Source organism: Pseudophryne corroboree, chromosome 8 (assembly GCF_028390025.1).
Source record: "Pseudophryne corroboree isolate aPseCor3 chromosome 8, aPseCor3.hap2, whole genome shotgun sequence".
NCBI lineage: Eukaryota > Metazoa > Chordata > Amphibia > Anura > Myobatrachidae > Pseudophryne > Pseudophryne corroboree.
Genome location: NC_086451.1, coordinates 394266947 through 394292675, shown reverse-complemented (window position 1 = coordinate 394292675; position 25729 = coordinate 394266947). Strand labels below are relative to the sequence as shown.

Below are 25729 nucleotides of genomic sequence, written 5' to 3'. Positions count from 1 at the left end.
GAAATCTCTTATTTTTCCTTTTCATTCATATTGGCAGTGGCGTCGAGAGAGGGGGAGAGATGGTACAAATTACCTGGGCCCAGGTCTAATAGAGGCGCCCAGTGGGGGCCCAGGTCCATGCCTCCTTTGAGTAGACCATGTCCCCTGAAAAGTACCAGAGCACAGCCAGGCTCTCTACTGCCCTGGCTCGGAGGCATGTCATGCTCCTGTGAGTGGGGGCTTCTGATGTGCTAGACACTCCCACAAAGAGGAGTGGCCATGCCCTCATCATGCTGTGGTCACACCACCTTCAGTGGGGGCAGGGGGCCCCAGAAAATTATTGTACCGGGTCCCAGGATTTCTCTTAGCGGCCATGCATATTGGGATGCAGTAAAAAGATTTTTTTCACCAAAAAACACAATAAATTGTGTAACACCCTGAGGTTGGCAGGTACTGTACAGTGCCTTGCTAAGCTATTCACCCCCCTTTGCATTTTTCATATTTTGTTGCCTCACAACCAGGAATTAAAATGGATTGTTTGAAGGTTTGCATAATTTCATTCACAGAACATGGCTACAACTTTGAAGATGTTTTTTTTTAATGATTGTGAAGCAAACAACAAATAGAACAAAATAAGAGAAAACTTCAGCGTGCATAACTATTCACCCCCCTAAAGTCAATACTCTGTAGAGCCACCTTTTGCGGCAATTACAGTTGCAAGTCGCTTTGGATAAGTCTCTATGAGCTTGCCACTGGGATTTTTGCCCATTCCTCAAGGCAAAACTGCTCCAGCTCCTTCATGTTGCATGGTTTCTGCTTGTGAACAGCAATCTTCAAGTCTGACCACAGATTCTCATTTGGATTGAGATCTGGGCTTTGACTAGGCCATTCCAGCACATTTAAATGTTTCCCCTTAAACCACTCGAGTGTTGCTTTAGCAGTAAGCTTCGGGTCATTGTCCTGCTGGAAGGTGAACCTCCGTCCCAGTCTCAAATCACAGGTAGATCGAAACAGGTTTTGCTCAAGAATATCACTCTATTTAGCACCATCCATCTTTCCCTCGACTCAAAACAGTTTACCAGTCCCTGCTGCTAAAAAACATCCCCACAGCATGATGCTGCCACCACCATGTTTCACTGTGGGGATGGTGTTCTTGTGGTGATGTGTTGGGTTTGCACCAGACATAACGTTTTCCTTGGTGGCCAAAAAAAGTTACATTTTAGTCTCATCTGACCAGAGCACCTTGCTCCATACATTTGGGGAGTTGTCCACATGCCTTTTGGCAAACTCAAAATGTGCCTTTTTATTTTTAACACTAAGTAATGGCTTTTTTCTGGCCACTCTTCCATAAAGCCCAGGTCTATGGAGTGTACGGCTTATTGTGGTCACATGCGCAGATACACCAGTCTCTGCTGTGGAACTCTGCAGCTCCTTTAGGGTTATCTTTGGTCTCTGTGCTGCCTCTCTGATTAATGCCCTCCTTGCCCGGTCTGTGAGCTTTGGTGGCTGGCCCTCTCTTGGCAGGTTTGTTGTGGTACCATGTTCTTTCCATTTGAAGATGATGGATTTGATGGTGCTCCGGGGGATCATCAAAGATTTGGATATTTTTTTATAACCCAACCCTGACTTGTACTTCTCAACAACTTTGTCCCTGATTTGTTTGGAGAGCTCCTTGGTCTTCATGGTGTGATGCCTCTTGCTTAGTGGTGTTGCAGCCTATGGGACATTTCAGAAAAGGTGTGTTTATACTGACAGATCATGTGACAATTTTCAGATTTATATTTATAAAAATTCTTTTTTATATACATTTTTTTTCCATTTCACTTCACCGACTTAGACCATTTTGTGCAAATGCATCACATAAAATTCATATAATTTTTTTTTTAATTACAGGTTGTAATGTAACAAAATAGGTAAAAAGCCAAAGCCCCCCCCCCCCCTTGGCTATTTACCTATTTTGTTACATTACAACCTGTAATTTAAAAAAAAAATTATCTGAATTTTATGTGATGCATCTGCACAAAATAGTCTAAGTCGGTGAAGTGAAATGGAAAAAAAATGTATATAAAAAAGAACATTTATAAATAAAAATCTGGGGGTGAATACTTTGGCAAGGCACTGTATGTCTAAGTGGGTGAGAGGTATCACAGGTGTTGGGTGGCTATGTGATGGACCTTTCCCCTAAAATGTTTATCCCCGCACTTTGGCCCTCATTCCGAGTTGATCGCTCGCTAGCTGCTTTTAGCAGCAGTGCAAACTCTAAGCCGCCGCCCTCTGGGAGTGTATCTTAGCTTAGCAGAAGTGCGAACGAAAGGTTAGCAGAATAGTGCAGACATTTTTTCAAGCAGTTTCAGAGTAGCTTCAAACCTTCTCCTTCCTTGCGATCACTTCAGTCTGTTTAGTTCCTGCTTTGACGTCACAAACATGCCCTGCGTTCGGCCAGCCACGCCCCGTTTCCCCAGGCACGCCTGCGTTTTTACCTGACATGCCTGTGTTTTTTAGCACACTCCCGGAAAACGGCCAGTTACCACTCAGAAACACCCACTTCCTGTCAATCACTCTACGATCAGCAGAGAGACTGAAAAGCGTCGCTCGGCCTTGTGTGAAACTGCATAGTTTTGTGTGAAAGTACGTCGAGCGTGCACACTGCGGCCCGTACGCATGCGCAGAAATGCCAATTTTTAGCCTGATCGCTGCACTGCGAACAACGGCAGCTAGCGATCAACTCGGAATGACCCCCATTGTCCTGTAGTACTGTGCTCAGAGAAGTAGGATAGATTAATATGAAACAGGAGTGAGTCAGCAATTCCACCAGGATGTCTTTTTACTGAGCCCCAATGAACTCTGGATTGAAGATAATGATTGGTTAATTGCCATTAAATTTGAATAATCACAACAAGAATTGGGCATCATAAAAGACAGTTGGCTACAGTTCACACCATAGTGGATCATTCAAAATGCAAAACACAATCGATTTGAATCACAGATATGGATAGTTTATAATTGGAATCACAGTCTGTAATGTGGTCATGAGTAGGGTGATGAAAAACACAGTCAGCAATAACAAACACTAACTTTATAGCTTTCCCTAGCCAAGGTACAATGATTTTCATGGGCAATAATAGTTGGAGCTCTGGTAGAATTCTGTAGTGCCACAGCGTGTCAATGGGGGACTTTTACACAGATGTATAAAGAATCCAGGGTTGTGATAATGACAAATGTACCTCAGTTCTATCCAAAAAGGGTGTAGCTAGCAAAGTGATAGTAATGTCTCTGGCAAATTTAACTCAATTAGCAATGAGGGTCTTTTGTTTGAAAAAACTCAGTCTCTCTCAGTTACAGGGCTTTTACTTATACTTCCATAAATAACTCAGTCCTTTCCAGAATAATTGTCTGCCTTGCATATGTACAAAAAAAATCATTCTTTAATGTCCAAACAGTGTCAATGCAGGGCAAATGGTTGTCTTTAATAACCCTTTGGCAGGGTTTAGCTTGTGGATTATGGCGCTATGCTGTCTGCACCCTTCTAACACTGCACATCTGGTAAGAATGGATACTTAAGCTGAATGTTAAACCTGCCCGTTGCTTTCGTCAATCCGTTCCAATGTACTCACTCAGAACCTAAGAGTGGAGTATTTCACTTGCTGGACCAGTTTTCCATGCTTCCTCACCGTTACAATATGGCTGCGGTGTCCGCGCCTTTCACTAGACCTGGCGGTGGTCTCTGGCTACGACGTCTCAACACTTGCTCACCCAGGACATGGCTCTCCAGCAGCACCCTGCTGCATCCATTCTGCTGTACTGCTCTCACTGCCCAGCGTGACCCTCCGGCTGACACCCATTCTTAGCTCCCGCTCTGCTCCTTGCTCAGCATGCCTCCAGCACCTCCAGTCTCCACGAGGCCTTCTTCCCAAAAGGCTCCTCTGTTCCCAAGCTTCCCTGCCCTATCAGATTTTCACATCCAGACCATGTGATCGGACCAGGGTCCTCGCTTAACTCCTGCTGTACCAGTGCCTTCCCCTGCTGCTGCTGTGGACCCGTAAGTGACCTTAAAGGAGCACACACAACATTTTCCGAAACATTGTGCTCACTTAAGTTAAGTAAGTATTGTTATTTTTATTATTGTTAAAATCATAGGAAACACTAGTGGGCAGGTTGCATGGTTTATTTTATTGTCCATTACTCTGCAATTAGACTTATCTGGACAGTACTAATTAGTGATGATCGGTTTGGATTTTAAGAAATCTGTCAGCCCAGGATCCCTTTACGATGCAAAACCTTAAGATCCCACTGTTGGATCTTGTGGTTTGCCTCGGGCCCCAATTTCAAGAGTCCCATTAAAATAAATGCACTGACTGCTAATTGGCTGAGAGAGTCATCTGTTATGGCTCTCAGCCAATAAGTGCTTATTTATAGACTTAAATGGGGCAGAAGCACAGAAAATTGTGTCCCCCTACCGCACTGAGAACACCTGGCCTGCACTCCCACACTGACGGCATCCCCGCACTGATGACACCACCGGCACTCCCGCACTGCTGACACCGCTGGCACTACTCCACTGAGTACACTGTTGGTATCCTTGCACTGCCAACACCGCCAGCACTCCCACACTGCTGACACCGCCAGCACTCCCACACTGCCGACACCAACAGCACCCACACCACCAGCATCGCCGCAGTAAGGACACCACCAGCAGCCCCTGCATAGCCAACACCGCTGGCATCCCAGCATTACAGACACTGCTGAAACCCGCACACTGAGGAAACCACCAGCACCCCTGCATTGAGGAAACCGCCGGCACCACTGCACTGAGGACACTGCTGACACAACCGGCACAGTCAGTGCACTATTAGTGTATCCGACCTACACTGTCTCCGAACCATACTGTATCCGACCTGCAGTGTATCCAACCTGCATTGTATCCAACCTGCACTGTGTCCCACACTTTATCCAACCCACACTGTATCCAACCTGCACTATTTCCAACTCACTTTGTATTCAATCCTCACTTTGTACATCCCATACTGATTCCCACACTGTATCTGACCCGCACTTTATCCAAGCTGTACTGTATCCTGCACTGTATCCAACCCAATCTGTATCCAACCTGCACTGTATCCTGCACTGTATCCAACCCATACTGTTTCCGACCTGCACTGTTTCCAACCCACCCTGTATTCCGCACTGTATCCAACCTGCACTGTATCCAATCTGCACTGTATCCTACACTGTAGCCAACCTGCAGTGTACTGACCCGCACTGTATCTGACCTGCTCTGTAAGCAACACACACTGTATCCCACACTATATCCAACACACACTGTATCCAAACTGCATTGTATCCAACCCACACTGTTTCCCGCAATGTAGCCGACCCACACTGTATCTGACCTGCAGGTATGGAATGCTGTTTTTATGGTTGGGAGATTTTAGTGACTGCTCAACAAAAAGGCTGATTGATTGGGGCTTTACATGGTCACAGAGTGCCAGTCATCAGTGGCCCCAGGTGGGGTTGGGCACTGAGAATAGGCATGTGCTGGGAGCACGTGCACTTGTTTAGGGGGCATCCACATCTGTTGTTGCTATTTTACACATGGTTTAATTTTTGTTCTTTGCTGTTTATTAACTACTACTACTTTTTAGAGCAATGATATTCTTCACACGATTCTCAGTAAACTTCTGTGTTGGATTGTTTTCTATTGAAGGTACTTACAAGTTGGTTCGATAGGTTATTACCAATAAATTACTAATTTGCTAAACATTTTTAAACAGAAATAACTGCCGCGTGTTTGTGCCGCTGCTCTGCTGCTTAGTTTAGCCAGCCAGCTTTTGGCCTATGTTGGTGAACAAAATTGTGAACTGTGAGGTGGTCAAAATTCAGTGGAAATGACTGGAATTTAATGTTATTGAGGTTAATAATACTCTATGAGCAAAACAAGGCCCAAATTATGTGATGTTAGCTTTTTTGTACATTTTTGGGAAAAATTCAAAACCTAAACTAAAATCAAAACCAGTCACCGCCAAAATCCAGACCACGGGGTATATTTACTAAAATTCGTATTTTCCCGACTGAGGTTAAAGTTCAATCACGAATGACATCGAAAGTGTAAAGTTGCAACTTTTTGAATTTATTACGACTAATTTACTAAGCTGTCGTATTCTGCATTTTCATATTTCCCGATGTCGATGTCATTCGTTTTTTTTTTGCAGTGTTTTACGTGAGTGACTTGTAAAACACTGCCGACTTTAATACAATGAATCTCGGCCAGATCTGAGAGATCCGTGCTGGGCTTCATTGTGCACCTTTATTAAAACAGAAATCAGTGTTAAAATAAAAAAAAAATTGCGTGGGGTTCCCCCTCCTAAGCAAAACCAGCCTCGGGCTCTTTGAGCCGGTCCTGGTTGAAAAAATATGGGAATAAAAATGACAGGGGTTCCCCCATATTTAAGCAACCAGCACCGGGCTCTGCGCCTGGTCCTGGTTCCAAAAATACGGGTGACAAAAAGCGTAGGGATCCCCCGTATTTCTGAAACCAGCACTGGGCTCCACTGGCCAGATACATAATGCCACAGCCGGGGGACACTTTTATCTAGGTCCCAGCGGCCCTGGCATTACATAACCAACTAGTCACCCCTGGCCGGGGTACCCTGGAGGAGTGGGGACCCCTTCAATCAAGGGGTCCCCCCCCTCCAGCCACCCAAGGGCCAGGGGTGAAGCTTGAGGCTGTCCCCCCCATCCAAGGGCTGCGGATGGGAGGCTGATAGCCTTTTTGTCAAAAAATTAATATTGTTTTTAGTAGCAGTACTACAAGTCCCAGCAAGCCTCCCCCGCAAGCTGGTACTTGGAGAACCACAAGTACCAGCATGCAGTGGAAAACCGGGCCCGCTGGTACCTGTAGTACTACTACTAAAAAAATACCCCAATAAAAACAGAAGACACACACCTTGAAAGTAAAAGTTTAATACATACATCCACACCTCCATATACACATACTTACCTATGTTCACATGAGGGTCGGTCCTCTTCTCCATGTAGAATCCATGGTGTACCTGTTGAAAAAATTATACTCACAAAATCCAGTGTAGATGGCTCCTCTTTTTCTCAATTTGTAATCCTGGTACTTTGCAAAATAACAAAACGGACACCCGACCTCGCACTGAAAGGGGCCCCATGTTTTCACATGGCACCCCTTTCCCAGAATGCAAGGAACCCCCCCTGACTTCTGTCTAAGAGGGTTCCATCAGCCAATTAGGGAGCGCCACATTGTGGCACCCTCCTGATTGGCTGTGTGCTCCTGTAGTGTATGACAGGCAGCACCCGGTAGTGTTACAATGTAGCGCCTATGCGCTCCATTGTAACCAATGGTGGGAACTTTGTGGTTAGCGGTGAGGTTACTTTCGGTCAACCGCTGACCACAAAGTTCCCACCATTGGTTACAATGGAGCGCATAGGCGCTACATTGTAACACTGCCGGGTCTGCCTGTCATACACTACAGGAGCACACAACCAATCAGGAGGGTGCCACAACGTGGCGCTCACTGATTGGCTGATGGAACCCTCTTAGACAGAAGTCAGGGGGGGTTCCTGGCATTCGGGGAAAGGGGTCCCATGTGAAAACATGGGGCCCCTTTCAGTGCGAGGTCGGGTGTCCGTTTTGCTATTTTGCAAAGTACCAGGATTACAAATTGAGAAAAAGAGGAGCCATCTACACTGGATTTTGTGAGTATAATTTTTTCAACAGGTACACCATGGATTCTACATGGAGAAGAGGACCGACCCTCGTGTGAACATAGGTAAGTATGTGTATATGGAGGTGTGGATGTATGTATTAAACTTTTACTTTCAAGGTGTGTGTCTTCTGTTTTTATTGGGGTATTTTTTTAGTAGTAGTACTACAGGTACCAGCGGGCCCAGTTTTCCACCGCATGCTGGTACTTGTGGTTCTCCAAGTACCAGCTTGTGGGGGAGGCTTGCTGGGACTTGTAGTACTGCTACTAAAAACAATATTCATTTTTTGACAAAAAGGCTATCAGCCTCCCATCCGCAGCCCTTGGATGGGGGGGGGACAGCCTCGGGCTTCACCCCTGGCCCTTGGGTGGCTGGAGGGGGGGACCCCTTGATTGAAGGGGTCCCCACTCCTCCAGGGTACCCCGGCCAGGGGTGACTAGTTGGTTATGTAATGCCAGGGCCGCAGGGACCTAGATAAAAGTGTCCCCCGGCTGTGGCATTATGTATCTGGTTAGTGGAGCCCGGTGCTGGTTTCAGAAATACGGGGGACCCCTACGCTTTTTGTCCCCCATATTTTTGGAACCAGGACCAGGCGCAGAGCCCGGTGCTGGTTGCTTAAATATGGGGGAACCCCTGTCATTTTTTCCCCCATATTTTTTCAACCAGGGCCGGCTCAAAGAGCCCGAGGCTGGTTTGGCTTAGGAGGGGGGACCCCATGCATTTTTTTAACAAAAATAACAATTTCCCACCCCTTCCTACTGAAAAACATGCACGGATCTCATGGATCCGTGCATGCCTATCCGAACACGGTAAAAAAAAGCAGGTCTGTTTTTTTTTAGCACTTTTTCACGATTTGTATTTCAGCATGGCAGTGTTTGGCTATTGTCGACAGTGTTTGTGATTTGCACTTTTTAGTAAATGGCCGATTTCTACCAAATTCCAGGCGTATTTGACCGATGGTGTATTGATTCATAATTTTTTCCTAGGACTTCCAAAATAATACGAATGCCCTCATCACTGCCGTGATTTGAGTTTAGTAAATTCCCGAGATGACACTTTGAAGAAAAAACAACATCTCGGTCAAAATCGGGACCTTAGTAAATATACCCCCACATCTCCAAAAGGACATAAATAAATTAGAGAGTGTACAAAGAATGGCAACTAAAATGGTGCATGGCCTACATCACAAAACTTACCCAGAAAGGCTAAAAGATCTTAACATGTACAGTTTGGAGGAGAGAAGGGAAAGGGGGCACATGATAGAAACTTTAAAAATATACCAAGGGTCTTAACAAAGTTCAGGAGGGAAACATTCTTCAAAGGAAGAGAAGTATTAGAGCTCGAGGACAGACACTGAAACTGGAGGGAGGCAGGTTCAGGGGAAATTTAAGGAAAAATTACTTCACAGAAAGGGTAGTGAATAAGTGGAATAGCCTCCCATCAGAGGTGGTAGAGGCAAAGACGTAGAGCAATTTAAACATGCTTGGGATATGCATATGAATATCCTTACAAAGAACTAAGGTTCAAAAAGGGTTGAGATTACTTAAAGGATAAAAAAAAGGGGCAGACTAGATGGGCCAAGTGGTTCTTATCTGCCATCAATTTCTATGTTTCTATGTTTCTATCTGGTGCATTTAGTAGCACTGACAAATCACTGAATGCTTATTACATCTAACAGAAAGGTTTACTGTACACATGTCTGTTTTTCTCTGTCCAGGGAAGCGGGTGTGTATAGGAGAGAGCCTGGCCCGGATGGAACTCTTTCTCCTCTTCACAAGTCTGCTGCAAAATTTCAACTTTAAACCGGTGATTGGCAAAGATGAGATAGACGTCAGGCCAACAGGAAGTGGACTGGGAAATCTCCCTACTAAGTACAAGTGCTGTATTTTAGTCTACTGGTCTCTCTACAATACATCATACAGTAAATAATTGAAAGAAAATACATGCAAAAGTAATTATGTATAGGAAATAAGCTGCATCAAAATGATTTAACAATTGATTTAAGACACAGAACAAGGTGCTTGAGTTTTAGCTACTGTATGTTTTTTAACAGTGTTCAGCTTTCCAGTTTTGGTGGGACTGTGGCAACTGTAGCCTCCATTTTCTTTTCTTTGCTGACAGGAGTGGAACCCAGTGTTGTCTTCTGCTTCTGTAACCCATCTACTTTAACGTTCAATGGGGGTAATTCAGACCTGATCGCTCGCTAGCTGTTTTTTGCAGTCCTGCGTTCGCATAGTCGCCGCCGACCGGGGAGTGTATTTTAGCTGTGCAAGTGTGCGATCGCATGTGCAGCCAAGTGGTATAAAAAGATCTTGTGCAGTTTCTGAGTAGCCCAGGACTTACTCAGCTGCTGCGATCACTTCAGCCTGTCCGGAACCGGAATTGACGACAGACACCCGCCTTGCAAACTCTTAGGAACACCTGCGTTTTTCCAAACACTCCCAAAAAACGGTTAGTTGCCACCCACAAACGCCTTCTTCCTGTCAATCACCTTGCGATCGCCCGTGCAAATGGATTCACAAACCCATCGCAGAGCAACGAACCGCCTTGTACCTGTGCGACGCGACTGCGCATTGCGGTGCGTACGCATGTGCAGTTCTGATCTGATTGCAGCGGTTCAAAAAACGTTAGCGAGTGATCTGGTCTGAATTACCCCCAATGTTCTGTGCATTTAGAAACATTTTTCTGCATAACACAGTTGTAAAGCATGATTGCTTGGGTTACTCTCACCTTATGTCAGCTTGATCCATTCTGACCATCCTTCTCTGACCATAAACAATGCATTTTATTTTCAAAGAACTGATAATTATTGCTTATGGTGTTTTTTCTACCACTCTTAGTAGCCTAGACTTTTCTATGAAAATACCAGGACCTTACACAAGTAGCAGTATCTAAGATACTCAAACCATCACAACTGGTAAAAACAATAATTCCATGTTCAAAGTCACCTACAGTATCTGCCACCTACACTTGTTTTGTCCCAGCTACGACTGAAACTTCTGACCATGGCCCTCATTCCGAGTTGTTCGCTCGCTAGCTGCTTTTAGCAGCATTGCACACGCTAGGCCGCCGCCCTCTGGGAGTGTATCTTAGCTTAGCAGAATTGCGATTAAAAGATTAGCAGAATTGCTACTAAATAATTCTTTGCAGTTTCTGAGTAGCTCCAGACCTACTCACAGATTGCGATCTGCTCAGTCTGTTTAGTTCCTGGTTTGACGTCACAAACACGCCCTGCGTTCGGCCAGCCACTCCTCCGTTTCTCCAGACACTCCCGAGTTTTTCACTGGCACGCCTGCGTTTTTTAGCCAACGCCGTGAAAACGCTGAGTTGTCGCCCAGAAACGCCCCATTCCTGTCAATCATTTACCGATCAGCAGTGCGACTGAAAAGCGTCCTACAAACACCAGCAAATCTACTAAGTTTTGTGCTAAATAACTTAGCGCATGCGCGCTGCGTACCATGCGCATGCGCAGTTAGCAACAATTCGCAGCATAGCGAAAATCGGCAACGAGCGAACAACTCGGAATGAACACCCATGTCTGCATGTTTTTACACATTGAGTTGCTGCAACATGTTTTGCATAAACAAGCAGGTTTACAGGTGTAACTAATAAAGTGGACAATGAGTATAAAGTATATAGGCCCTCATTCCGAGTTGATCGCTAGCTTCCATTGTTCGCTGCGTAGTGATCATTTAAAAAAAAGTCAAAACTGCGCATGCGTAAGCACCACAATGCACACGCGTGGCGTACGGGTACAAAGAGCATTGTGGTTTTGCACAGGTTCTATCGACGCTTTCAGTCGCACTGGCGGACGCAAGGAGATTGACAGGAAGTGGGAGTTTCTGGGTGGCAACTGACCGTTTTCTGGGAGTGTTTGGGAAAACGCAGGTGTGGCCGGGCGTTTGCTGGGTGGGTATCTGACATCATTACCATGTAATTCATTGCAGCAATCATCGCACAGGATAAGTAACTACAGGGCTGGTCTTGTTCTGCCTTAAATGTGTTTGCAGCCGCGCGGATGCACAGGCGTTCATTCTCCTGCAAAGTGAAAATACACTCCACCGTGGGTGGCGACAATGCGTTTGCATGGCTGCTAAAAGTAGCTAGCGAGTGATAAACTTGGAATGAGGGCCATAGTACTTTAGATGTTTGGCATGTAGTATTCTAACTGTACAAGGAGAACTGTTCAAGAATGCATTGGAGGGAGGGCCCCACGAAAGGGTTCACTGCCTCCAGTGATGAATCTCCCATTAGGCACTTGAGGGATGTGCCTAGGGGCAGCACTTGTTTGGGTGCAGCATTTCGATCAGCCCAAAAAGTACCAGTAACTGCAAAATATTTGTACTGTACTGTACTGTACTAAACCATATGCCATCTTGAATGGAGTTTAAGCAGGTAGGACATGCACATACTGTACCCTGTAAGCTGTCCCTCTTAGTAAATATGTATACGTAATTAAAAATACAAAAAATATCAGTTAGTGCCTTTTTTATTATTCTATTAAATTGGCTTTCATCAAATAAGTGCTTATAACCAAGCAATAAAAATGATACAATTTAGGCAGGGGGGGTTCCATCGTTGTGCCCTCACTCCTACTGTAAATCCGCCGCTGACTGCCTCCATAGGTAAGACCGTCAACCATACAATGAGTCTTATACTACAATGGAACTAAGACAAGTGCAGAAGGCAGAATGAGGAAATAGATAGCTAACGTGTATTATTATCCCTTTCTTCAATAATTTTTCTGAATACACCATATGTAACAAGTAATGTTATAAAGATAGCTTTTAAATAGAAAGTCAGGCTGAAGGTAATTGCAACACCAAACTTTCATAGTACTGTAGCTTAATGTGCTTCTATATATTTTATATGTATGTTTCATTTCTAATATACTGTAGTTACTATCATTTAGAAAATATGAAACCTAAATAGATTTTGTTATGTGATTGGTAAAATTACTGTGGTGTACTTAAAAATGTTGGTTCAATAAAGTCATGTCACATCGATATTCTTATTTCTTCTGTATCTTAATTAAAAATATATATGTAAAGAACTTTTCACAGCTCAAATTATTTAACCACACGATAAACACTTTTCCTACATTAAGAAATGCGCTTTGTGAAACATTACATTCAAGTCAAACCTACAGTATGTATCAGAACTTATCACCATTTGATAAAGGTAGCAAGTTCATTTTCTAAAACTAATTGAAGAACTACAGCTACTGTAGCTGTATGAAAACATAAAAGAAAGAAAAGTTTATTTAGCTATTTATGCTTAACTACTGTATGTGTTGCAATGTTCATTGTTTTTTTTTATTGCAACCATGTGCACAACTTGTTAGTTCTAACACAATATAATAGATAAAAATATTGTTTATTGTGCGTCAGATGCAATAAAAATGACAGACTCAAAATGCAAGTAGTACAGTGCAAATATTGGCATTTATATAATGGATGCAATGTGTGCAGGGGGGGCTCACACTGCACACATTGCCCCAATGTTTATTATTTACCTTTCCGGAGCCCTTCGTTACAGCAGCAGCGGTAAAAAAAAAGTCACTGCCAAAATGGGCGCTGCTCATGTACAGTAGGAACCTAGTCTCCAGACCATGACGGATGCCATGTTTCGGGAGACCTGCGCACAAAGCCAGTGTCTACTGCATCGTGAAGAGGAGGGAGCCCACCTGGAGTCTGCACATGGGCCCCCTCCTCTGTTAAAACACTCTGAGTACCAATCAAAATGTAATCTAATGTATGCAAATTATACATTGTTCACTTGCTGAAGAGATTCTGGAAATTAAAAGAAAGTGCACTGTAATATCCAGATCACATTAGAAGACAAGTCTAGACTAACATTGGGTTGGATGCAACTGCTTCTACATAAAAATAATAAATGATGACCAGCTGACTAGATGCCACACTGTCAGCCATATATCAAGTATTAAAATTGTCTTTCAAGTTCTATCACAAAATGATGCAATTTTTCTACTATTATGCATTTAGGGTGACATTGGGGCAGATGGTGTACATGCCACACCCACACAGCACTGGCCACACCCACACAGCACTGGTTACACCCACACAGCACTGGTTACACCCACATAGCACTGGTTACCAGGGCCGGCTCCAGGCATGTACCAATAGAGCGGCCGCGCAGGGCGCCACCCCTAATGGGCGCCGCACGCTGGCACCGCCATATTGGAGCCTGGAGCCTGGTCCTGTGTCAGTGTGCAGCTCCAGCTCCGTCCCCGGCCCGCCTCCGTGTCCCACTCCCAGCCAGCAGTCAGTGGCTGACTCTGTTCTGGGGGCGGGACTATGCAAAACTACTCAGTGCGCATAGCGCGCACTGAGTTTGGTCCGTTTAGTGCGCCCAGCCGCCCACCCGCCGGAGACTGAGGGGAAGGAGAGCGCAGTGCTGCGCTCTCCTCTCCGTCCTCACAGCAGAAGCAGCAGCCGCCGCCGCCGCCTCCTCCCCGCCCAAGAGCCCAAGAGGACCATCGGAAGCAGCACCGCGGTGAGCAGCACTTTTTTTGGGGGGGGATACTGTGTGGGGACATGTGTTTCTGGGACTGGAGCCATATCTTGCACTGTGGGGCAGGTGTATCTGGCACTGGGGGCATATCTGGCACTGTGGGGCATGTGTATCTGGCACTGGGGGCATATCTGGCACTGTGGGGCATGTGTATCTGGCACTGGGGGCATATCTGGCACTGTGGGGCATGTGTATCTGGCACTGGGGGCATATCTGGCACTGGGGGGCATGTGCATCTGGCACTGGGGGCATATCTGGCACCGTGGGGCATGTGTATCTGACACTGTGGGGCAGGTATATCTGGCACTGGGGGCATATCTGGCACTGTGGGGCATGTGTATCTGGCACTGTGGGGCATATGTATCTGGCACTGGGGGCATATCCGGCACAGTGGGGCATGTGTATCTGGCACTGGGGGCATATCTGACACTGTGGGGCATGTATATCTGGCACGTGGGGCATGTGAATCTGGCACTGAGGGCATATCTGGCACGTGGGGCATGTGTATCTGGCACTGGGGGCATATCTGACACTGTGGGGCATGTGTATCTGGCACTGGGGGCATATCTGGCACTGTGGGGGCATTTTATCTGGCACTGTGGGCATTTATCTGGCACTGTGGGGGCATTTTATCTGGCACTGTGGGCATTTATCTGGCACTGTGGGGGCATTTATCTGGCACTGGGGTCATTTATGTAGCACTGTGGGGTCATATTTGGCACTGTGGGGGCATTTATGTAGCACTGTGGGGTCATATCTGGCACTGTGGGGTCATTTATCTGGCACTGTGGGGGCATTTATCTAGCACTGTGGGGGCTTTTCTGTATCTGGCACTGTGGGGGCATTTACCTGGCACTGTGGGGGGAATTTATCTGGCACTGTGGGGGCATTTATCTGGCACTGTGGGGGGAATTTGCCTGGCACTGTGGGGACATTTATCTGGCATTGTGGGGGCATTTATCTGGCACTGTGGGGGCATTTATGTAGCACTGTGGGGTCATATCTGGCACTGTGGGGGCATTTATCTAGCACTGTGGGGGCTTTTCTGTATCTACATATCTGGCACTGTGTGGCCATTTATGTATCTGGCATTGCTGGGGGGCATGTCATGTGTTGCTGGCACTGCTGGGGGGCATGTCATGTGTAGCTGGCACGGCTGGGGAGCATATCATGTAGTGTGTGGCTAGGCAATGTGTCCAACGTGCTCTGCCTGGCGCAAAGTGTCTAACGTGCTCTGCCTGGCGCAAAGTGTCTAACGTGCTCTGCCTGGCGCAAAGTGTCTAACGTGCTCTGCCTGGCGCAAAGTGTCTAACGTGCTCTGCCTGGCGCAAAGTGTCTAGGAGGTTCTACCTGGTGCAGTGTGTATTAACTGCACTACTGTGTGGTGTAATGCGAATTGCCACTATTATGTGGCCACGCACCTTCCCCACGAAGCAACGCCCCTAAATTTTTGCTGTGCGCCTTCGGCGCGCACTGTCCGTGCTTTACCATGTAGGTAGATGAGCAACAAGCATTACAGTATGTACATAATTTTGCCCTCCTAACTTAAAAATGTGCCCTCCCTGCCCTAAAAAGTGAACACTATCGTGTAGCTGGCACTGCTGGGGGGCATATTGTGTGTAGCTGGCACTGCTGGGGGACATATCATGTCTACCTGGCACTGCACATTGTGTATCTGGCACTATACTGGAGACATTGTGTGTAGGGAACACTACTGTGGCTGTTATGTGTAAGGCTGCTAATTGTGTGCGTAGAGGGGGTGTGAAAACATATTTATTTATAGTCTAATAATATGACGTTATGAGGCCACGCCCACGTCCCAAGAGACCACGCCCACTTTTCCTGGAGCGCTCGCGCGCCTTCGGCGCGCGCATGGGGGGGGGGGGCACTTTTACATGTTTTCGCTCAGGGTGCTAGTAGGCCTGGAGCCAGCCCTGCTGGTTACGCCCACACAGCACTGGTTGAATCCACGCAGCCAGGGCCGGTGCTAGGGTGTTCGGCGCCCCCCTGCAAACTATAAATTTGCGCCCTCCCATATTCCTTTGGTGCGCACCGGGAAAAGGGGTGTGGTCTCACAAGTAAGGGGCATAGCCACACAATAGTACCCCCATTCAAAATTACGCCACAATGTAGCACAATCTTATTCATCTTATACGTAATGCTACACCCGTAGTAGTAGCGTCCTTATATGTCATGCCCACCAGTAGTAGTAGCGTCCTTATACGTAGTGCCCCCCCAGTAGTAGAAGCGTCCTTATACGTAATTTCTCGTAGTAGTAGTAGCGTCCTTATACGTAATGCCCCCTCCAGTTGTAGTAGCGTCCTTATACATAGTGCACCCCCAGTAGTAGAAGCGTCCATATGCATAATTCCGCCCTAGTAGTAGTAGCGTCCTTATACGTAGTGCATCCCCAGTAGTAGAAGCGTCCTTATACATAATGACCCCCAGTAGTAGTACCGTCCTTATATATAATGCCCCCCCAGTAGTAGCATCCTTATACGTAATGCCCCCCCAGTAATAGTAGCGTCCTATACATAATGCCCCCAAGTAGTAGTATCGTCCTTATACGTAATGACCCCCCAGTAGTAGCGTCATTACACGCAATGGCCCCCATTAGTAGCGTTGTTACACGTAATGCCCAACCTGTAGTAGTAGCATCTTTAAAGCACACATAAACGCACACAGACATACCACACACACACACACACACACACACACACACACACACACACATTTCCCTCTCACACTTCACTTACCTAAGCCAGTCTCCCTACACTACAGCAGCCTGGTCCGTGTATCTCCGCCCCTTCTGACCCGTTTAGCCCCGCCCCCTTCCGTCCGCTTAGCTCCGCCCCTTATGTCTCGTGCACAGCGCTGTCCTGTCACACAGGTGAGGGGAGGGGAAGGAGGAGGATTTTCATGATGCAGGTGCCGCAGCCAGTGCCTGTCATACAGTGACAGGCACAGCAGCAGCAGCAGCAGGGGGGACAGGACGGCGCAGCAGGGAAGGAATGCAGAGCAGGGGGAGCGCCTCTCCCTCCCAGCGCCTCCCTGCACTGCATCCCTTCGCTGAGCGGGTAGCGCCGGGCCTGCACGCAGCACTGGTCACAACTCTTCGGCCTCTTCAAGAGGCCCTTGATCCTTTTCAGCCCCAGGTGTCCAAATAGCCAGAAGCAAGACCAGAAAAAAACCTTACTGTGTACAAAAACAGACTAAGGGGTACATTTACTAAGCAGTGATAAGAGCGGAGAAATGAGCCAGTGGAGAAGTTGCCCATGGCAACCAATCAGCACTGAAATAACATCTACAATTTGCATACTATAAAATGATACAGAGCTGCTGATTGGTTGATGGGAAAATATCTCCACTGGCTCACTTCTCCGCTCTTATCACTGCTTAGTAAATGTACCCCTCAGGGCGGTATTCAATTCTTTTCACCCCCTTCCACACCCATTCCGTTTCTACTGATGGGCGTGGTATAATCATTTCAGCTTGCTACCCCCACAGTAGCGAGGGCACCCAACCCGTTACACGGCTAAATCTAATCACTATGGGAGTGATATGCGCGATAACGGGGATCACTTTAGAAACGAGTTTGGGCGTGATACATCATTTGAATACCACCCTAAGAGTCAAACTCATGTAGCCACAGATCATGCAGTCTGTTCCCTCAGGTTAAGTGTGCAGAGCTGTCTAAATAATACAGACCCACAATCAACTCATAAGCAGTCCAAAGTCAGATGTTAACATTTCTTTCTGCTTGCCCCCTCCAGAGGTAGGAGCAGAAATGAACATTAACTGTTGCTCATAGCTGCTCACGGGTTGATTGCAGGTCTGTAATTGAGTACAGATGTGTTCCTTTACATTGTTGCTGCAGGAGGCTGCATACTGTGGCATTGCCGCAATGCATAGTGTAGCGTCCCGCAGCCATACTTTTGCCATTGTCTGCTGTCCTTAGCGAGAGTTTGCGTACTTTAACAACAAGCACTTGCTCCCACTACCCCCGCTATACACCCTGCGCCGGCTAAGTGAATGAATGAGGAGTGGGAGCACTGCTACCCACTACTTTAAAACGACTTTAAAACCGCCCACACTCATTGTTCCGTTTTAATTACAGGAGTGTGCGTACACACCCTCATGCTTCAATACACCATGCCGCCACTTGTAGCAATGATGTATAGGGACACATCTGTAGCTTGCGACAGTTTACTCATTGTAACAAACTGTGTGACTCAATTGGCGGATAATTGAATTTGTCCCTAAGACCAGAAACTTAGTAGAATCTGCAGAATCCTCACTACAAGAGTAAAAGGTACATGCTGCACTGACTGGATAGGTCATTGCCTATTCCCTTGCCTTAAAAGAGTCGCAGTCAAAAAGAGAGTTTTTAGTGCATACCCTGCTAGTAGTACTAATAGCCTCATATTAGTGTAACCTACCCTGTGCTATGAGGTGTTACTATTAAATAACGAGACTGATGCTATAATTTATGTTTAATTATATAAAGTACATTTTAATGCTGTTCCCCTTCTACTGTATGTACTCTCCTTCTGCATCCACACACCGCTGCATTATTATGTCCCGTTGGTCAAAGTAATACTGCAGATCATCATCTGACAGCTGTGTCAACAGCTCCATCGTTTTCGTCTTTACCTCAGTAACTTATGTAAAAAACGGGTTCCCTTGAGTATAGATTTGACTTTAGAAAAGAAAGAAGTCACACAGTGCTAGGTCTGGTGAGTATATAGTGTGTTCTAGCACTGCAATCTGGTTCTAGGCCAAACACTGCTTTCTAGAGAGAGCTGTGTGGGCTGGTGTGTTGTATTGATGGAAGATAAAACCATTTTCCACAACTCTGGCCTCTTTCTTCTGATTCTTCTGGCACAAAGTACCTAGAATATTTTTATAGTAATGTTGATTCACTGTTGTACTTTCTGGTACCCAGTCTGTCCAAATAACACCCTTGAGATCAAAGAAAACAATTAACATGGCTTTGAATTATGATTTGCTTTGACGTGCTTTCTTCATTCTTGGTGATGATGGTGTTTTCCAGTGCTTGGACTGGCATTTTGTCTCAGGATTGTACTGAAAGTACCATGTTTCATCACAGGTAATAACTATCTAAAATATGTAAATCCACTGAAATTTGTTCCAAAATGTCAGCACAAATTCACTTTTGATTTTCTTTCTGCTCGGCAGTGGAACAATCTTAGCACAAACTTTTGTTATGCTAAGATCTTTATGCAAACTTTGTCAATGTTTACCATTTCTGCTATTATTCAGATGCTGAGTTGATGGTCAATTCGAATAATTTTTAAAAATGTTTCCACATTTTTCATTTTTGATGTGCAAGGCCATATGATACGTTCAACATCTTCGACATCCTCACTACCATCACTAAATCTTTTGTGCCACTCACACGTGCACATGACATACAATCTGCCCCGTGAGCCTCAGTTAGCATTTGGAAAGATTCGGTGAGCGTTTTGTTCAATTTAACAACAAATTGTAAGTAAACATGTTGCTCTACTTTTGACCTAAGCTTTATTTATGATGCAAGGGAAAAACACAACATCTTCAAATGTTTTCTGACAACAAACTATCTGTGTAGGCGAAACTTGCAAAACCGTTTTGGGAAAAGCCAAGGTCAATGTTTCCCCACTCCCTTTAAACTCAAGCAGTATTGTTTTATTTTTTACAAGTACTGTACAGTTCTGTTATTTAATAACCACACCTAGTGTACCTGCAAAGTGAGCTACTAATATATCCTATATGCCTCCAAGTATATGTGTGTAACTTTTACACTGGTGGGCACAAAGTAAATGTGAAAACCTTAAAACAATAATAAATGACTGTAATAACCCTGGCAGATGTATTGCATACAGCCTTGTGATTTGTATAATTCACCACTTACACCACACAGGGGTATCTTCAGAGGGTAAGTTTATTTCTTCTCTGTTCTCCAGACGGCTGTCACCAACAAATCTCTTATATAATCAATCACAAACCATGTAACAATGGGGGTCATTCCGAGTTGTTCGCTCGTTGCCGATTTTCGCAACGGAGCGATTAAGGCAAAAATGCGCATACGCATGGTTCGCAGTGCGCATGCGGTAAGTATTTTAGCACAAAACTTAGTAGATTTACTCACGTCCGAACGAAGATTTTTCATCGTTGAAGTGATCAGAGTGTGATTGACAGGAAGTGGGTGTTTCTGGGCGGAAACTGACCGTTTTCTGGGAGTGTGCAGAAAAACGCAGGCGTGCCAGGAAAAAACGCGGGAGTGTCTGGAGAAACGAGGGAGTGGCTGTCCAAACGCAGGGCGTGTTTGTGACGTCAAACCAGGAACGAAACGGCCTGAGCTGATCGCAATCTGTGAGGGGATGCGGTCAAGATGCCGCCGGCCGGAATCCCGGCGGTCGAAATACCGACGCCGGAATCCCGACCACCACAATCCCGACATATTCTCCCTCCGTGGGTGTCCACGACACCCATAGAGGGAGAATATAATAGTGTGCGGAGCGTAGCGAGGCACCGTGCCCGCAGCGTGGCGAGCGAAGCGAGCCCGCAAGGGACTGCGTTCCGCTCGCCACCCCTGTCGGGATTGTGTGGTCGGGATTCCGGCGTCGGTATTTCGACCGCCGGGATTCCGACCGGCGGCATTTAGTACTGATCCCTCTGTGGGTAGGTCTGGAGCTACTCAGAAACTGCTAAGAATTTTCTATTTGCAATTCTGCTAATCTTTCGTTCGCTACTCTGCTAAGCTAAGATACACTCCCAGAGGGCGGCGGCCTAGCGTGTGCAATGCTGCTAAAATCTGCTAGCCAGCAAACAACTTGGAATGACCCCCAATAATTCCTCACTTTAACTTCTATTTCCAACATAAGGACTCCAAAGCACACCTAGGATGGATAGATAAAATGTACAATATACCTTTGATGAATTTCCGAAGGAATAACTCCGAAGGAACAACAATGGGGGTAATTCAGAGTTGATCGCAGCAGGAACTTTGTTAGCAGTTGGGCAAAACCATGTGCACTGCAGGGGAGACAGATATAACATGTGCAGAGAGAGTTAGATTTGGGTGGGCTATTTTGTTTCTGTGCAGTGTAAATACTGGCTGCTTTATTTTTACACTGTAATTTAGATTGCAAATTAAACACACACACCCCCAAATCTAACTCTCTCTGCACATGTTATATCTGCCCCCCCTGCAGTGCACATGGTTTTGCCCAACTGCTAACAAAGTTCCTGCTGCGATCAACTCAGAATTACCCCCTATGGTGGTCATTACGAGTTGTTCGCTCATTGCCGTTTTTCGCAACGGAGCGATTAGGTGGAAAATGCGCATGCGTTCTTTAATTTAACACAAAACTTTGGAGATTTACACAAGGTCGAGTGACATTTTTCAATCGCTTGAGTGATCGTAGTGTGATTGACAGGAAGTGGGTGTTTCTGCGCGGAAATTGGACGTTTTCAGGGAGTATGCTAAAAAACGCAGGCGTGCCAGGTAAATACGCAGCAGTGGCTGGAGAAACGGGGGAGTGACTGGCCGAACGCAGGGCGTGTTTGTGACGTCAAACCAGGAACTAAACGGACTGAGGTGATCGCAATCTAGGAGTAGGTCTGGAGCTACTCAGAAACTGCAAGGAATTATTTAGTAGCAATTCTGCTAACCTTTCGTTCGCTATTCTGCTAAGCTAAGATACACTCCCAGAGGGCGGCAGCCTAGCGTGTGCAATGCTGCTAAAAGCAGCCAGTGAGCGAACAACTCGGAATGACCACCTATGTCCCAGGGTTAAGCAATAGTACAAAAAAAGTTTATACATTCTGTGAACAGATATATATTTCAAGCATTTTATCACTAGTACTGTACAAGTTATATGAGGCAGGTATATGGGGCAGCACAGACGGTGTAATGGTTAGCATTACTGCCTCACAGCACCGAGGTCATGGGTTTGATTCACACCATGGCTCTAACTGTGTGGAGTTTGTATATTCTCCCTGTGCTTGCGTGGATTTCCTCAGGGTTCTCCAGTTTCCCCCCACAATCCAAAAATATACTGGTAGGTTAATTGGCTCCCTACAAATTAACCCTAGAGTGAATGTGTGTGCGTATATGTGAAGTGGGAAATATAGATTGTAAGCTCCACTGGGGCAGGGACTGTTGTGAATGGCCAAATACTCTCTGTAAAGCACTGCGGAATATGTATACGCTATATAAATAACTGGTAATAAATAAATAAATAAATATGAGCTCATATTGTAAAGCAAAAATGTTCCATTCAGTGTGCACAGCATTGAAAGGTTTGGAGAGGAGACAGCAGTCTGGTAGATGCCCTAATATACCCTGCAGCTACTGGTCACACGTATCCTCTTCCTAGTCTGAGGCAGCCTTGTTTCCTGTTGGCCGCACAAGCCATACCTGGTGCGTGGTGCTTCTAGCATCTTACCAGTGCCAGCATCCAGTGTCAAACATCTTATCTTCCTGCATAGCAAATTTTCCTCAATCTGTCAGGCAGAAGAATTAACCCCTTACCGTAGCACCAAGACAAAGGGAGTAATTCCGAGTTGATCGCAGCAAGAACTTTGTTAGAAGTTGGGAAAAACAATATGCACTGCAGGGGAGGCAGATTTAACATGTGCAGAGAGAGTTAGATTTGGGTGTGGTGTGTTCAATCTGCAATCTAAATTGCAGTGTAAAAATAAAGCAGCCAGTATTTACCCTGCACAGATACAAAATAACCCACCCAAATCTAACTCTCTCTGCACGTTATATCTGCTTCCCCTGCAGTGCACATGGTTTTGCCCAACTGCTATCAAAGTTCCTGCTGCCATCAACTCAGAATTACCCCCAATGTCAATAAAATCACATAAATATCAGATTCATACATCCTTAAACGATTATATTATACAGTATGTAAATAATGTACTGTATTTATACATAACATAGCTGGTGTATATAAATTAATTAACATAAAGCATCAGCCTGTAACCCGTGAAGAAAGTTCAATCGAACTCTAATAAAAATATGAGATAAGAGACTTGCACACAACAGGAGATACTGTATATATCTCCTTTGCTGCCCATGCAGTCTAAAGTACATAAGAAGACCAAATGAAAATTGAATGTAAGAATTCATCCATATCTTTACAATATAAGAAACCAACGTGATAATCATAGCATACCGATGCACTTTAAGAAAGCACACAATAGCAACCCATCAGAATTACAATTTGTAGGAGAATAGGAAATTTGGAGAGGATTGAGCCAAGGTTGATATTTGATTTTGTGACTCTGACACCTAAGGGTCTGAGGGGCAGATGTATTAAGCCTGGAGAAATGATAAAGCAGTGATAAGTACAAGGTGATAATGCACCAGACAGTCAGGTCCTTATTGCCAATTTACATATTGGAGCTGATTGGCTGGTGTGTTATCACCTTGCACTTATTACTGCTTTATCACTTCTCCAGGCTTAATACATCTGCCCCTGAATGTAGATCTCGAGATTACCCATTTCTAAACTAACCTATAACTTATCTGTTATACTGTAGAGATCATTCCTTTTCTGAATTAACCTATAACTTATTTATTATGTAAACAATGTCAAGTCACATTTCCCTTTAAGATAGGAATATGGTCCAAATCAGCAAGATGAATTAGTGGAGAAAGAAACTATTGCATAACCATAACAAAATAAAATCTAAAGAAGCTTCAAATGACAAAGATAGATGAAAGTTATAGTTAAGTTAGGAAAAAAATTATTGAACGTTGGACGAACAATATTCATCTTCCAAAGGGATACACAATCGTTTTTATACAGATGGCCATAGTGGGAAACAACTATTATATTGTACAACATAGTTGCAATAGGGACTAGCCAGTGTAGTGCTTGATATATATTAAATTACATTCACGGTTATAGTTTTGTATTTGTTTTGTGTGTGAGGTTCATGTGTGTATCATCATCAATAACACCCCACAGACTGAGGGTGGACTTGCTAGCCCTCAATAACCTTGTAAAGGTGGAAGTGACGTCATACATTAAAACAAGTGGACCATATGATAAAAGGGACAAGATTGCAGAGATTTGACTACTCCACACTCCTGAAGAAGCCTGTAGTGTACTGACTGTCAAGCACTTGGATTATCAGCATGGGTGAGTCTTCCAACAGACTCTCTGCTAACAACAACCATCTGCTGAATATACTACATGGATATCCAGACCCCATATTAAGGCAAGTGCTGTTGCTCCAACTTATGCCCTGTTGGAGTTAGCATGTTAGGAGTAGGACCCATATCAGACTATGATAAATATACATGCACTAGTGAAGCCAAAGTACCGTCCGCCCCCTGCCTGCTTAATTGTATTATTTTTATTGATTTTGTTCTAAGCCCACATTTGATGACAGTCAATTTAATAGAATAATAAAAAAAGCCACTAACTATAACATTTAAAAAAAAAATATGTATACTTATTTACTAAGTAGGACAGCTTACAGGGGCAGTATGTGCATGTCCTACCTGCTTACACTCCATTCAAGATGGCATATGGTACAGTACAGTGGAAATATTAAGCAGTAACTGGTACTTTTTGGACTGACATTACCAACACAAGAACAAAAGTGCCATCCCCAAACAAGTGCCGCCTCTGAGAACACTGGGTGAGTAAAATGCCTGAAGTGTTTCCCCCAAGTTTAGAATTGATGTGCACTAGTATCCAGTCACCAGTTGCCTGTGTAAGGTGAATTATTACTCACCAAAGAAGTCCAAGTGAAAAATCAGGGAGAGCAGAGCATTAGTGGAGTTCTTGAAACTCAGGTCAATGCCTGAGATAGAGAAAGGGGTCATAGTGTGAGAGAGAAAAAAAGAGTATGCAGGGAAATGTCTAACAAAAGTCAAAGCTTCAATATAATGAAAATAAATCTGTATAGTTCCATTTTAGGAAGTGTGAAAAGCCTGCTGGACCTGAAACATTATGAGTAAAAAGTGTTGTACGTCAAGTGCTGCAACACATATAACAAAGCTAGATCTGCTTCCTCACGACAATTGTAATGAAGTTTTTAAAATTTAAGTAAAACATGTTAAAAGCTACTGTAAAAAGGAGAGAGAAAAGTGAGAGACATCATCTTCAAAAGACCAATATACTGTATATATGGGAATTTAAAACATTTTTTATGTTCTTAAGGCCCCCATACATTCGATTGGGGCAATTTGCAGATGATTCTATAAATAAATCTGGAATGTATGGGGTTTACAGATCGCAGATTCAGCAAAAATCGATTGGGATTGTTAAATCAGGTTGTCCAACAGATTGGATTTCACAGATCAATTGGAGCCTGTAGATTGCTAGTGTATGGTAACAATCAGCAGATTTGCAGACCATTTCTAGTAAACTGATGAGCCTTTCAAGATTGGCAGATCTGTATTTGTTGCAAATGATCAACAAATCACTGAAAAATATCCATTATGTATGGGTACAGATTG

At 44.8% G+C, this 25729-nt stretch overlaps 1 protein-coding gene across 1 annotated transcript in view; it reads left to right on the top strand.

Moving 5' to 3' along the window:
• Nucleotides 1-12713, top strand: part of LOC134949256 (cytochrome P450 2F3-like) — a 75052-nt gene extending 62339 nt beyond the window's left edge. Inside the window, exon 9 of the mRNA XM_063937737.1 lies at nucleotides 9425-12713. Coding sequence (XP_063793807.1) covers nucleotides 9425-9636 — 212 coding nt within the window. The 3' untranslated portion in view covers nucleotides 9637-12713. The remainder of the gene's footprint in view (nucleotides 1-9424) is intronic.
• Nucleotides 12714-25729: the final 13016 nt, after the last annotated feature.